General features: G+C 38.7%; 1 protein-coding gene across 1 annotated transcript; it reads left to right on the top strand.

The window, feature by feature from the left end:
• Positions 1-10,892: 10,892 nt before the first annotated feature.
• Reg1a (regenerating family member 1 alpha) lies at positions 10,893-12,988 on the top strand. The gene is made up of 5 exons (XM_051203085.1): positions 10,893-10,956; positions 11,464-11,603; positions 11,845-11,982; positions 12,623-12,734; positions 12,921-12,988. The coding sequence occupies exons 1-5, from the start codon at positions 10,893-10,895 to the stop codon at positions 12,986-12,988; spliced, it is 522 nt and encodes a 173-aa protein (XP_051059042.1).
• Positions 12,989-14,127: the final 1,139 nt, after the last annotated feature.

Below are 14,127 nucleotides of genomic sequence, written 5' to 3'. Positions count from 1 at the left end.
TGTGGACATCACCCCAGACTAGAACTCACTGATACAAACTTTAGGAATATTGAGTGTCTGGCCAGTCTCTTCTTTGTCAATATCCTTTTCCTGTTTTCTACCTAACACTGAGTCAGTCCCATTAAAAAGGCCTCAGGATCTGATAATCTCCTGTGGGCCTGCTTCTAGGTTATCCATCTTGATGACAGGGACCACTCTGATTCAACGGTGTCCACACATCTGAACTCCCACAAAGCTGTGATTCAAATCAATCCCCAAAGGTGTAGATTTCCTGTCTATCCCAGTGGTTAGCCTACTTCTAACACACAGTTGAAAATTGTGAAGATAAAGAATACTTACCACTAAATGACAGAATCAAGTTTATCAAGAATTAATTGAACAAAAAGTATGTATACGTATCATGTATTCATACTCACTTGATAACCACACGAACACATAAAAGTATCTCAAAGTTCAGAGAGATTGCTCAGTGGGTAAAAGTGCCTAATGTCAATCCTGAGGATGAGAGTTTAATTCAAGACCTAAGTGGTATAAGCAGAGAACTCTGACCTCCACGTGCATGCCGCAATATAGCACACACGTACCTTCCTCATGTACACACGTATGTACACAAAATAAATGAAAAATAATAATACTTAAAGTAAATAAAATAAAATTAATCTAAAATAGATTATATGAATATATGTATATATATGTGTGTGTGTGTGTGTGTGTGTGTGTTGAATATATATGTATATATACAAGCAATAACAATTAGTGAAAAAGAGGCCAAGAACATGAAAGAGAATGGGTAGGGTTATCCTGAAGGGTTTGGAGAGAAGAAAGGGAGAGAGGAAATGTAATTATATTATAATTTCATAAATAAAAATATTTAAAGAATGAAAACAGCTGACAAAAGGTGTCTGTCAAGCAATGAAACGATTATCGGGATGGAAAGTAGGTCTACAGAACAAGAGAAATTACTCAGAGATTATATATGAGCCCAATGGCTCACACACAAAACATACAGGGAGCTCAAACAGTTTAATCATGTAAGAAGAATTAACCTAATTACAAGCAACTGAATAAACACCACTCAAAAGGAATTGTAAATGACCACAGGTGTGTTTCAAAGACAGGCTTAACATCTCCTAATTGTCAGGCATTTGCAAATTAAAGTCATCATGTGGCCTCCTCTTGCACTTGTTACCATGACTATTAGCAGCAGATGAAAGATAAATTTGGGGGAAAATGCAGAGAAAAGGGAACATTTGTACATGTTTAATAGGAAGGTAATTTTACAGCCACTGTATAAAACATAAGGCTTCTTCAAACAGCTAGGAATAGAACTGTCATGTGATACAGCAATCCCCTGATGAATAAACACCCAAAGGAGACAGCATCAATATGAAATGAAATTTCTATAGCCTATGTATTTATTTCAGCTGTGCTCATAATTGAAAAGATATAAATGTACAGGCTTCCCTTTAAAAAGATTCATTTTATTTTAAATATGTGTCCTGGGGTGATACACACATGAGTCATGCTTCTGTGGAGGCAAGAGGAGGGTGATGGAGACTCAGGAGCTAGAATTACAGGCGAATGAGCCAGTGAGTGGATCAGGATGCTGGGAACAGAACTTGAATCTTCTGTGACAGCATCTCTCCTAGCCTTGATTTTCCTTAAATGTTATGTTCATGGTAGAATACTATTCAGCTGTGAGGTGCAAGAAAATTTTGCCACCTGTTAGCACATCAGGATATTGTATTAATTGAAATGTTCTGGACATAGAACTTCAAATGCCACATGCTCACACTTATACATGAGAGAGTCACTACACACAGGGGCCTAAAGTATCTAAAAGAAAATTTAGGGATCAACTACCTGATACCTCTAGCCGTAAGGTTGTCTTTGCACTCTTTCTTTCTTCTTTACTTTTTAAAATTATTATTATTATTATTTTATTTTACATGTCCATCCTAGTTCCCCCTCCCTCCCTCTTACCCCCCTAACATGCACCCTGACCACCCTCCCCTCCCATCCCCCCACCCTAATTCCACATGTAGGACAATGCCATCCAGATGGGGGTCATGTAATTCTGTCAAAGTAGGGACTAGGGCTTCTCTCCTGTCTCTAGGTTAAGGGAGTATCCCTCCATGGGTGACATGTCCGCAAGGTCCTTTTGTGCACCAGGAATATATCCTGGTTCCACTGTCTGAGGTCCCTTAGACTGCTCAGTCCTTCTGGCTGAGACCCACATTCAGGGGGGCCTGAGTCAATCCCATGCTGGCTTCCCAGCTATCAGTCTGGGGGTCCGTTAGCTCCTCCTTGTTCAGGTCAGCTGTCTCTATGTTTTGTGCATGGTGATAGACATGGGTCTTTCTAAAATTCAAGGAGAATGAGGACACAACACACCTGAACTTATGGGACACCTTGAAAGTAGTGTTATAAGAGAAGTTCATTGCACTAAGTGTCCATATGAAGAAAACAGAGGATAGTCACATTAGAGAATTAACAGCACAACTGAAGGCCTTAGAACAAAAAGAAGCAAACTCACCCCGGAGGAGTAGACGCCAGGAAATAATCAATTTGAAGGCTGAAATCAACAAAATAGAAACCAGGAAAACAATACAAAAAAAATCAATGCAACAAAGAGTTGGTTTTTTGAGAAAATCAACAAGATAGACAAACCTTTATCCAAACTAATGAAAAAGCAGAGAGAGAACAGGCAAATTAACAAAATCAGAAACGAAAAGGGGAACATAACAACGGACACAGAGGAAATGCAGACAACTTTCAGGTCATATTTTGAAAATCTGTATTCCACAAAATTTGAAAATTCAAAGAAAATGGACAAATTTCTGGATAACTATCACTTACCAAAATTAAATCAAGAGCAGACAAACAACTAAAATAGACATATAACCCATAATGAAATAGAAGCAATCATCGAATTCCTTCCAACCAAAAAAAGCCCAGGGCCATATGGCTTCAGTGCAGTATTCTACCAGAAATTCAAGGAAGAACTGATACCAATACTCCTCAAACTGTTCCACACAATAGAAACAGAAAGGTTCATTGCCAAACTCTTTCCACGAGGACACAATAACCTTGGTACCCAAGCACCTCAAAGACACAACTAAGAAAGAAAAGTACAGACCAATATCCCTGATGAACATCAATGCAAAAATACTCAATAAAATATTGGCAAACCGAATCCAAGAATACATTAGAGAAATCATGCACCTTGACCATGTAGGCTTCATCCCTGGATTGCAGGGATGGTTTAACAACATGATCTACCATATAAACAAACTGAAAAAGAAAAACCATATATATGATCATCTCCCTAGATGCTGAAAAAGCTTTCGACAAAATTCAACACCCTTTCATGATAAAGGTCTTGGAGATATCAGGTATAACAGAAACATACATAAACATAATAAGAGCAATATGCAGCAAACCGACAGCCAACATCAAACTGAATGGAGAGAAGCTTAAGGTGATTCCTCTAAAATCAGGAACAAGACAAGGCCTCTCTCTCAATATCGCTTCAGTATTGTACTTGAAGTTCTAGCTAAAGCTATAAGACAACAAAAGGAGATCACGGGGATCCAAATTGGAGAGGAAGAAGTCAAACTGTCTGTATTTGCAGATGATATGATAGTTTACATAAGCGACCCAATAAACTCTACCAGGGAACTCCTACAGCTGATAAACACCTTCAGCAAACTAGCAGGATACAAGATAAACTCAAAAAAAATCTGTAGCCCTACTTTATTCAGACAACAAAGAGGCTGAGAAAGAAATCAGAGAAACATCACCCATTAACAATAGTCACAAGCAAGATAAAGTATCTTGGGGTAACACTTACCAAACAAGTGAAAGACCTATATAATAAGAACTTTGTGGCTTTAAAGAAAGAAATTAAAGAAGATACCAGAAAATGGAAAGATCTCCCATGCTCTTAGATAGGTAGGAAAAATATAGTAGAAATGGCAATCTTACCAAAAGCAATCTACAGATTCAATGCAATCCCCATTAAAATCCCACCACAATTCTTCACGGACCTTGAAAGAATATTCAACTTTATATGGAAAAGCACTGTTTCTTCAGAGCTCATATGCTGTTTCTCTGGGTGGGGAGTTGCCTGAGCTCTCCTTTATCTACATACTTTTCATATATAATGCTTCCTTTTACACATAAAGATAGTGGCCAGCAGCAACTATACCACTCATGCCCCACCTGGCCTATAAGAGAGAATTCAGTCTCTTTTTAGAAAGAAAAGTGAAAAAGGAGGCATTCAGCAAGGCAGATGTATTTTAAAAAAGTAGTCAGAGCTATTAGCTCACACTAAATGCCGTAAGCCCTCAGCTGTCCAAGGCTGAGGCAAGAGGACCATTGTGAGTACTCTTGCCTCACAATCTGGGATGCATTGTGAGTTTCAAACTGGTCAGGGGTACAGAGCTAGGCAATCTCCTTCAAGGGGAAAGTGTGGTGAGACTATTGACCTAAATACATTTTCAGCATTCTTATAATTTTGGTTGTGAGCCTAGCCTTTAATGGCTGAGCCAACTTTCCAGACCAGATTTTCACCATCCTTTCTTTTCCCCATTCATTTATTTATTTTTATTATTTGACATATCAACTCCAGTTCCCCTCCCATGCCCCCTGACCACCCTCCCATCTGATACCCCCCCACTGCACAGGCAGGGTGATGCCCTCCAGGAGGGGTCAACGAAATCTGTCAAGTCATTTGGAGTAGGTTCTAGGCCCTCCCTCCTGTCTCTAGGTCAAGGCAGTATCCCTTTATGGGGGATGTGTTCCCAAAGTCCTTTAATGCACCAGGGATACATCCTGGTTCCACTGTCAGAGGTCCCTTAGACTGCCCAGGCCTTCTAACTGAGATCCAAGTTCAGGGGCGTCTGAGTCGGTCCAATGTTGGATTCCCAGCTATCAGTCTGGGGGTTAATTAGCTCCTCCTTGTTCAGGTCAGCTGTCTCTGTGGGTTTCTGTAGCCTGGTCTCATCCTCCCTTTCTGCATCTGGATCATTGGACTTATTTTCAAACAGCAACAAGATGTCATGATTCTTAAGAGCAATAAAATGTTTACTGTTTGTGAAATCTTGGAAAGGTATATTCCAGAGAGGAGCTGAATATATTGCAGGGACTCTTTTCACAGTCTCTCACCCATGGTTAAGCTCACACCAAGGCACACGGGGAAGACATGCTACACAGCACCTGGTGTGGAAATCAGTGTCTAGTCAATGAAGGAAGCACCAGAAGACATTGCAAGGAGAATCACAGTGCAGCCCGGCACAGTGAGAGTCACACAGAGCAAGGCACAACCTCACCTAGAACACCTACACAAATAGATAGTTCAGAGATGTTTCTGTCATGCCGAGATGCTCTTCTAGTGAGAGGCAAGATACCCTAATCAAAACAAACTTTTCTTCAAGCAGTGATAGAATTTAATGGCTTCGGGTATGTACCCAGGTGTTCAGTTCCCACAGCCCTGAGACTCAGACCGGTCAAGAAAAGATATTTCAGGAAAGGGTGTAAAAGGTGATTGTAGTAGCCAAGAATACAAACATTCTACAGGGAATAATAAAGACCAATGGGAAGAAAACTGAAAAGAGTAGTAGGATCAGTGGGAAGAATTTTTTTAATTGGTCTCTATCTTTTACCCCTATATATAAAAATGGTGAATTTATACCTATGCAGAATATGATAGCTACAGACATCCTGGTATTCTGGCTTTTACATTTTCTCTGCCTCTTCTTCCATACAATTCCTCAGCCATAGAAGAAGGAGTCATGATTTAGATGAAACAATAAAAATAGACAACCAGAGAAGTGATAGAGAATAGCAGGAAAGGTAATGGAATGTGAACATTGTCAAATTATATTACTTGGTGACACACCAACACAAAAATATCACAGGACAGTTCTTTGAAAAGTAAATAAACAGCTTATTGCTTAAAGGAGAGATACATACACATTGTTTGAAGCTGGAAATTTTCATTTAGAAAAAGCTTGGCTAAAGATGTAGTCTGCAGGATCTGCCTGCATCTTAGGTACATGCATAAATGCTTCACGGGGATGATGGAAGTATTTCAGTTGTGTAATTATTGCTGTGGGTACACTTCTTTTCCCATGTTTTAACCATTTTCCAATGTTCTCCCACTGTTTCCCAGAACCTGCTCCACAAAATTAGACTTCTCAGAATCATCTTATCTAAAAATCTCAAGCTGAAGTCGAATATTTGCCTAGCAAATATTAAGCAATTATGCAAAAATTCTTCTGGATAGAGCCCAGAGTTTGTTCCAAATGACTAATAAAATATCTATAAGCAAATGAAACTCAAAAGTCATCTCAAATGAAATACCTTGCTTGTTTTATTGAGATAGGAAAGGATGCTCTGAGGTGAAAAGCCCATCCTCTTATGATCCATTACTTCTTTTTGAGCAGGGTTTCAGCTACATTTGGTCTAAACTGTCTTTCACAGATTTTGAAGGGAGACATGACATCTCTCTATAAAGCACCATTTCTCAACCTGTAGGCTGTGACCCCTCTGGGGTCAAATGACCCTTTCCTGGGCCTACCTAAGAACATTGGAATACATTATTTACATTACTATTCATAACAGTACCAATATTACAGTAGCAAAAATTATTATATGTCTGTGATTGGGTGTCACCACAACATAAGGAACCATATTAAAGAGGTGAAGACTTAGGAAGGTTGAAAATCACTGGTCTAGATGGTCATTCCAAACTTCTGAAGGTATATATGTTGACATTTCCCTCTGAAACAAGAGAAAAGGTTGGTGTATAGACTCCTAGAGAAGAAAAGACTTGATCTATTCCCCGTATAGTAAAGATATTCCTGTAAAACAAAAGGCCACGTTCCTTATTGCCAGTTATAATTGGTCTGACTTCTCCCAACTAGAAGATAATACTTATAGGGGTAATTTGTTCCCTGTAATGTAACCCTTGCATGTGGAGACATCAAATAATGTCATTTTGGGGGAGGGGACAAAAAAGTGAAGAATTAAGGTTATGCTCACTCCAATAACAGCATGTTTATCCTTCAATATCCATTGAACTATGGAAGAATAACCTAGTTTGAAAACTGGGTAAATTCTTACAGCTTTTCATGTTTCCTGACATACAGGTAAGTAACTTTATCATGTAATAAACTAGAAGAAATAAATCTTAGCTGAAGGGACTTGAGTCATGCCCATTAATTTCAATAGAGACTCCATTGAACCTTCCTTCCAGAAAAGTGCATATTTCTTATTTGTTTCTCACCTACAGCTGGCATTCATGCTGTATTTTCCTGTCCCTCTGACATTCTTTACCCACTCACCCCACCATGGCATAATTATGACCAACAACGTCTATTCTCTGTCTCCCCTGTCTGGTACCTATAACTCTACTAACAATGTGTCTACCACAATTGAAGCTGGAGATATTACTTTCTTACCTAAAGGACCACTTAGAATCCCATGGACTTTTCCTCCAAAGAGTCTTAGACAATCATTCTTCTAGAACATCTGGACATATCAACTCTCTGTAGCTAAAGAAGGGAATCATGTTTTATGTTATTTTATAAGACAATAAGCATGAAAGCAGACAAAAGATCATGATTAAAGCTAAGGGTTAGGTCATTTATAATTTTATTATTCTGACCTCAAAAATACTTCAGGAAAGACATCTTTTAAAATTTCCTACTTTTAGAAATTTTAGATATTTTGAATTAATTTTAGAATATTTTTATTGGAAATCTCTGTAAATTTAGAATATAAGATACCATATTAACCACTTACTAACAACTCAAACTCTTTGTGGCCTGCTAAAGTTTTGGCTTGTCCCTGAAGTGATGTTACCAGAACTTTAAGTGTTGGCATCACAATCTTTGTTCATATTAAAAGACTCAGTCTAAGCCTAAAGTCCTTTGAGTGACTGTAGTTGCTCATTTAGAAAGGGGATTAAAAACCTGATTTCCTTAACCTTATAATTCCACTTGTTCTGAGAATCCTAAATATTGAAATAGATCAAGAACTTTATATGAGGAGCTAAACAGACAATGAAGTCTTAAGAAGTGTTTCCTTACCAGGGACTGCAAGGCAGTGTAATACAAACTGCAAGTATACTAAGCAAAGGCACTCCCCCTTCTCAATTTCCATTTTACTTTTAATTTTTAATTGTGTGTGTGTGTGTGTGTGTGTGTGTGTGTGTGTCTGTGTGTGTGTCTGTGTGTGTGTGTGTGCATATGCATATCCTCTCAGGTGGCAAAGAGGGCATCTGATCTCATAGATAAAAGTTATAAGCAATTGTGGGCCACTTGTTATTGGTGCTGGAAGCTTAATTTGGATCCTCTGCAAGATCAAGGGCAGGTACCTGATGAGCCATCTCTTTATTCCTCCAAACAAAACTTTTATTGAAATTGTGTTGCATGAGAAGGCACCTAAGGGCATTGTAACTTAGAAGAGGAGGGCATACTCCATATGACTTTAGTGTAGGAGCATGGGTTAAGGTTAAAATATAGTCAAGGATCAATGGTTTGGTTGCATTGATTATCAACTATAACTTGAACCTGAATTTCCCTCAAAGGCATTCAGAAAAGCACTTAGTGGCTGAAACCATTACAGGTGCTAATGGTGGTAGAATGGGGAAATGAGTCAAAGTGGCAAACTTACAGAGAGAATTTCTCAGGTTGAAAGTTCTTTCACATGTTGTGAGTTCAGACTGACTCCAGGAAGTCTCACATACAATGGGTGCTCTTTGAGTGTGGCCAGAGCCTATAAAAGAGATGGTTTTAAAAACCTCAAAATGATCCTATATTCTTCAGAAATGGGAATTCTGGAAGATGAAATTGTTATCAGTATTCAATTACCCCTGACTTTATAAAAATGAAGATTTTGGAAATCTTTGGGATAAATCCACCTCAGTCATTTGATCTGCTTAGAAACAGAGGGTTTCCCATGGTTAGTAGCATGGGGGCAAATACATTCAAATAAGCAAAAGTATCAATGGAACCATTATTGTCTCAGAAGGTGGAAAAGATTTTGTGCCAAGGAATACAGTTAGGAATGCCACCTATGCTGTCAGAGAGGCAATGGGGACCACAATGTACCTTTGTAACTCAGGAAGTGAGTTCACTCAACCACCAGAATGAGATTAGAAATTTATCACAAAAGTGTGATGAAACTAAGCACCATTATTGGAGGAAGAATATATGAACACAGGCTAGAATCTCTATAGAGCAGTGGTTGTCAACCTTCTTAATGCTGCAGACATTTAATATAGTTCCTCATGTTATGGTAATCCCCATCCAGGTTACTGTGGGGATAAGAAGGCGGCATTGGATCTTCTGAAGTTGGATTTACAGGGGGTTGTGAAATGTCAGATAAGGACAATAGCAACTTAACTCAAGTCTTCTTCAAGTGCAGAAAGAGGTCATAATTGATACGGCATCTCCTCAGCCGCTCTAAAATCTTAGCCAATAGAACTTAAGCCATGTTATGCTGTATTGTTATACTTGAGTGTACGGTTTAGGATAAGAAGAATAATAATTCTTCCTCATGTGTTCTTTAATTTAAGAAGAAAATAAACTGTTACAATGGGTGGGATCAATACAAAATTTTCCTACTGGCAGAATTCAAGCATGCACCAACAGATGCAAGGAAGGAGAGTCTAAGAATCAGTTTTAAAGTTCTAACATACAAGGTGAAACAAAATCCTTGCTGATCTTAAAGCTCATTGAAGAAAAGGGAAGTGAAATGGACTGTTTGTTTGTTACACATTCAAAGTTCTCCCGAGTAATTAAGGAAGACAACAATGATCAAGACAGGAGTAGGCTTGCTAGGCCGGCAGCTGACATCTAGGGAAGTGGACGAGACAACCGGAACCAGAATCTGTTAATTGGAAAGCTTAGTGAGGGAAGAGTGCACAGTGTGGTGCTAAAGAAATGAGGATAGAAGAGGAAAACACCAGCATAGAAAATATTGAGCTCAGCCTTTTATTTTATTTATTTTTTCATGCAGCATGCTAGGGAAGGCTCCGAAAGTATCTAATTCTTAAAATAATTTACTTCCTGTCTTAGCAGGTACTCTCCATGTTCTGTAGAGCTGCCTTCCCTTCTCCAAGTGCCACCCACAGACTGTCCTGCTCTAGAGTCACACAACTCCTTTGCATTGGTCCTGATGTCCTCCCTCCTCTCATTGGCCAACTTGAGTTTGTAGAAGGGTTCTGTTTCTGCTCAGGGACATGGGAACTAGGAATCTGGATGATTTCATAGAACATAATATTTTCTTTTTTAACTTGAGATGTTTTCCAGCTGTAAGTGTGAAGAATTCATCACCTGTGATCATTCCCATGATGTTCCAGAAATACATGACTCCTGCTGCCAGGATTTCTGTATGCCAACTGTGCCAAAGACAAGTCTTCTGAGACTCCTTGCCCCTCCCCTTGATTAACTGTCATGACTCTTCTATCCTATCCTGTTGCATATAAAAGACCGACCAGCACATAGCCTGACAAGATTTATTATTCCTGGCTGTCAGGTAAGTGTGTTTCCAAAAGGAAGAGTCCTTAATACAAGCTAGTCTACCTAGATATGGGGAAAGGGACAAAGGGATATTGTTAAAATGTTCTTGAAGTATGGGTAGGCCAGTAGAGGCCCAAACTGCCTTTCTAGTCCTAGGGCTATAAATTCCTAAAATCTGAGGACAAGGAGTTGAGTATATTGGGGATGCCAGAGAGCCTTCTTGAACTATGAAATCAAGAGACAAGAGTGCTTGTGTAGGATCAAGCTTGTTGTGTTCACCACTTCTAGAGTTTCCTTCTCTTTCTTATTCAATAGAATTATTGATTTGGAATTTAAATCTAAGACTGTCTACTGTTCAACATGGCTTGGAACAATGCATACCCTACCCTGTTTGCCTGCCTGATGTTTCTGTCATGCAGTCAAGGTAAGCTTGTTGCCCCATATTCCCTACATACCTGAAGGTTTTGCTCCATTCCTATGCATGCTCATCTATCAGAATATTTTATTTTGGATATTATATTATCCCTTGTTCATGAAAACTAATGCTTTCTTAGTTGGTGTAGTTAAATCTAGATGTCTTTATTAATTCCTGGAGGTTTCATGCAGATAATATAAAGGAGAATGTTGTGTGAGGAAAAAAAGCTATATGATATGGAAGAAAGGTGAGAGCTTCAGAAAAATAAGGGAACAACTATGGAGAACTAGCCTCAGAAATTACTAGTGAGTTCTTGTCTCAAGGAAAGAAAGCCTGGGATACTGGGATAGAAAAGCAAGGATGGAGGCATGTAGAGTAGGCAGTCACTCTGCTGCCTGTCTCACATCCTTGCATACCTACAGAGGAGCTTCAACCATGTCTGTCCCATCTTCCAGGCTTTGTCCCATTCTCAGCACCCATTCACAGCATCTCACTTACTTCCTTTTTTCTTCCTAGGCCAGAAGGCTGAAGAAGGCTTGCCCATGGATGAGAAAGACCTTCCTTCTTCCAGGATTAGCTGCCCAGAAGGTGCTAATGCCTATAGTTCCTACTGCTATTACTTCATTGAAGATCGTATGACCTGGGGGGAGGCAGATGTAAGTGAAAACAGAAATGTGGGGAGGGGGAGGAGTTGGTCACCTACTTTCCTTAGTTTTGCCCTTGATGGTGACTGTCATTCTGTATCTTCCAAGCAGAGACCTTGATGCTGAGTCACAGTATCATCAGGAACATTTCTTCACTATCCTTTTTCTCAAACACTCCTTAGTAGGACTGATATATTTTTCAGAAAACACCCTTCTCCACTGAGTGACCTATTTTCTCTCTGAATGCCTACAGCTCTTTTGCCAGAATATGAATTCAGGCCACCTGGTGTCAGTGCTCAGCCAAGCTGAGGGCAACTTTGTGGCTTCTCTGGTTAAGGAGAGTGGTACTACAACCTCCAATGTCTGGATTGGACTCCATGACCCCAAAAATGTGAGTATGTGGCCTCTTTAACTCCTAATAATCAGGTGTAGGAGAAGTGAAATAATTAAGTCTAGCCAGTGAAAAGCCAGTTTTACAACACTTACAAAAAAGTGATATGTTTGTGGATGTTAGGGTATGGGAGCATGCTGAGGTTCACTGAAGGTAGTAATAGGGATAGTTGAGGCTCAACTTCTTTAAAGCTCCACCCATTCATGGTCAAGTTTATTGGATTTGCTGAGACCCATTAGTTATGTACTCATTACTTATTGTGTATCTTGATGATTTATGTGTTAGAAGGGAATCCTTTTCAGGTAACAGAGAAGAAAATAATTTACTGCCTGTTTTGGTGACTCTGTTGCTTTACTGACCCACTAGTGTTATGCTGAAAGAGGCAAGGTTTGGCCCTCAAGAAAGAGTCTCTGGGGACAGCTTTCTGTGATACATGTTTATAGGTCTTTATAAAATTCAGAGTACTTACTTCTCTGAAGGACAGTGGAAGGTACAAACGCAAAGAAGCACTGTGATTCTCAGTGGGACAATGGTATTTATTTTTGTCCTGTATTTTGGTACATTTCTAACTATGCACATGGTCCAGGTGTTTCTACCACTTTCTAAGTGACAGTGGCTCAATTCTACTCTTTCACTGTAGAACCGCCGTTGGCACTGGAGTAGTGGATCTCTGTTTCTCTACAAATCATGGGCTACTGGAGCTCCAAGCACTAGTAATCGTGGTTTTTGTGTGTCGCTGACTTCAAACACAGGTAAGAGGCAATATGTTTTCTGTTTGTTTCTTCTGCTCAGCTCTGGGGACAGACCTGGGGCTGCAGATAGAGGAAGGGTTACTTAAGCAAGAAATAGAAGTGTTCCCCTTATTTCCTGTCTTGAGTCTTAGAACTAGATGAGTCCACACCTTCTCCCTCCATTTGACTCTTTTAATTTACTTGCAGCATACAAGAGATGGAAGGATGAAAACTGTGATGCACAGTACTCCTTTGTCTGCAAGTTCAAAGCCTAAAGCAATCTGAACAACAAATGTCCAGCATTTCCTTGCTATGGATCAGAAAATGAAACAAAACCATCTATCCACCACAAATTACACACTCTTTTCTGTTGAACTTACGACAGACTTGCTGTATTTTTATATACCCCACTGGTATATATATAGACCACTGGCCTAAAGCAAATAAAATCATACCCCCTACTTGTCCTATGTTCATTGTGAATGGTTGGGTACCTGAAATAGAAAGGATTCTAGTACTGTCAAGCTTCCTCTGGCATAGCTATTGTTAAAGTTGCAGCTTTCATCAATATTTTGTGCCTCTGCTTATGATAAATTGCAAGTTCATGAATTCCTTTCATTTGCTTAGACTGTGACTTCTAGAAATTGTGAATGACATGGGTATTTTGCTACTCTCTGGGATTTTACAAGCTTGAGTACTAAGGAAGCCACTTTTCTGTACACAAGGAAACAATTTGAAGCCATAATTGATTTGAGATTTTAAGGAAAATTGCTTGCTCTAAAATTCAATAATTTGGTGACCAACAGACTAGAAGCTTAAAAGTCAGCACAGTCTGTTAAATTACATTCTTTGAATGAACTAACAAAAAAACATAAGATAATTTAAATAAAGAAAATGTATAAGAATAGTTAATCACCCTTTTAAGAAACCTATCTCCAAATTCAGTCAAGTGTTAGAATTTTAACAGATTTATCAATATAATTCAGCCCTATCATTTTTATACCAATGAACACATTAAATAAAATTTGATGAAACAATCTAATCTCACCAAAGAACACACATATCAGTACGAATTAAATGTGTAACTATACAATATACAAAGCAAAAATACAATTTGTATATTTACATATCCATAAGAAAGTTGTTTTATACTGAAAGATATAAATAGGTTCAAAGGGAAACATGGAAAAGATAAGATATAAATAACCACAAAAGCATTTAAATATGGTGATATAAGATTACCTAAGATATAATTACTGGACCCTATCACATGAGAGGCAGAGTAAGAAAGAAAAGTTGTAAGATAGAGACCTTGATATAGTATATAATATAAAACAAAATATAATTTAAAATATAAATAAAACCTCACGTAATGATTCTCAAAACAACTTGGACTCACAGGGTCCATATCTCA

Source organism: Phodopus roborovskii, unplaced genomic scaffold (genome assembly GCF_943737965.1).
Source record: "Phodopus roborovskii unplaced genomic scaffold, PHOROB, whole genome shotgun sequence".
NCBI lineage: Eukaryota > Metazoa > Chordata > Mammalia > Rodentia > Cricetidae > Phodopus > Phodopus roborovskii.
Note: the sequence above shows the minus strand (reverse complement) of the source record. Positions and strands in the feature narration are given on the sequence as shown.

Excerpts from the sequence above, each read along its gene's own strand:
- Reg1a (XM_051203085.1), top strand. The coding sequence starts at position 10,893 with ATGGCTTGGAACAATGCATACCCTACCCTGTTTGCCTGCCTGATGTTT. Across the intron at positions 11,983-12,622 it reads GACTCCATGACCCCAAAAAT|AACCGCCGTTGGCACTGGAG; the intron begins GTGAGTATGTGG and ends CTTTCACTGTAG. Across the intron at positions 12,735-12,920 it reads GTCGCTGACTTCAAACACAG|CATACAAGAGATGGAAGGAT; the intron begins GTAAGAGGCAAT and ends ATTTACTTGCAG.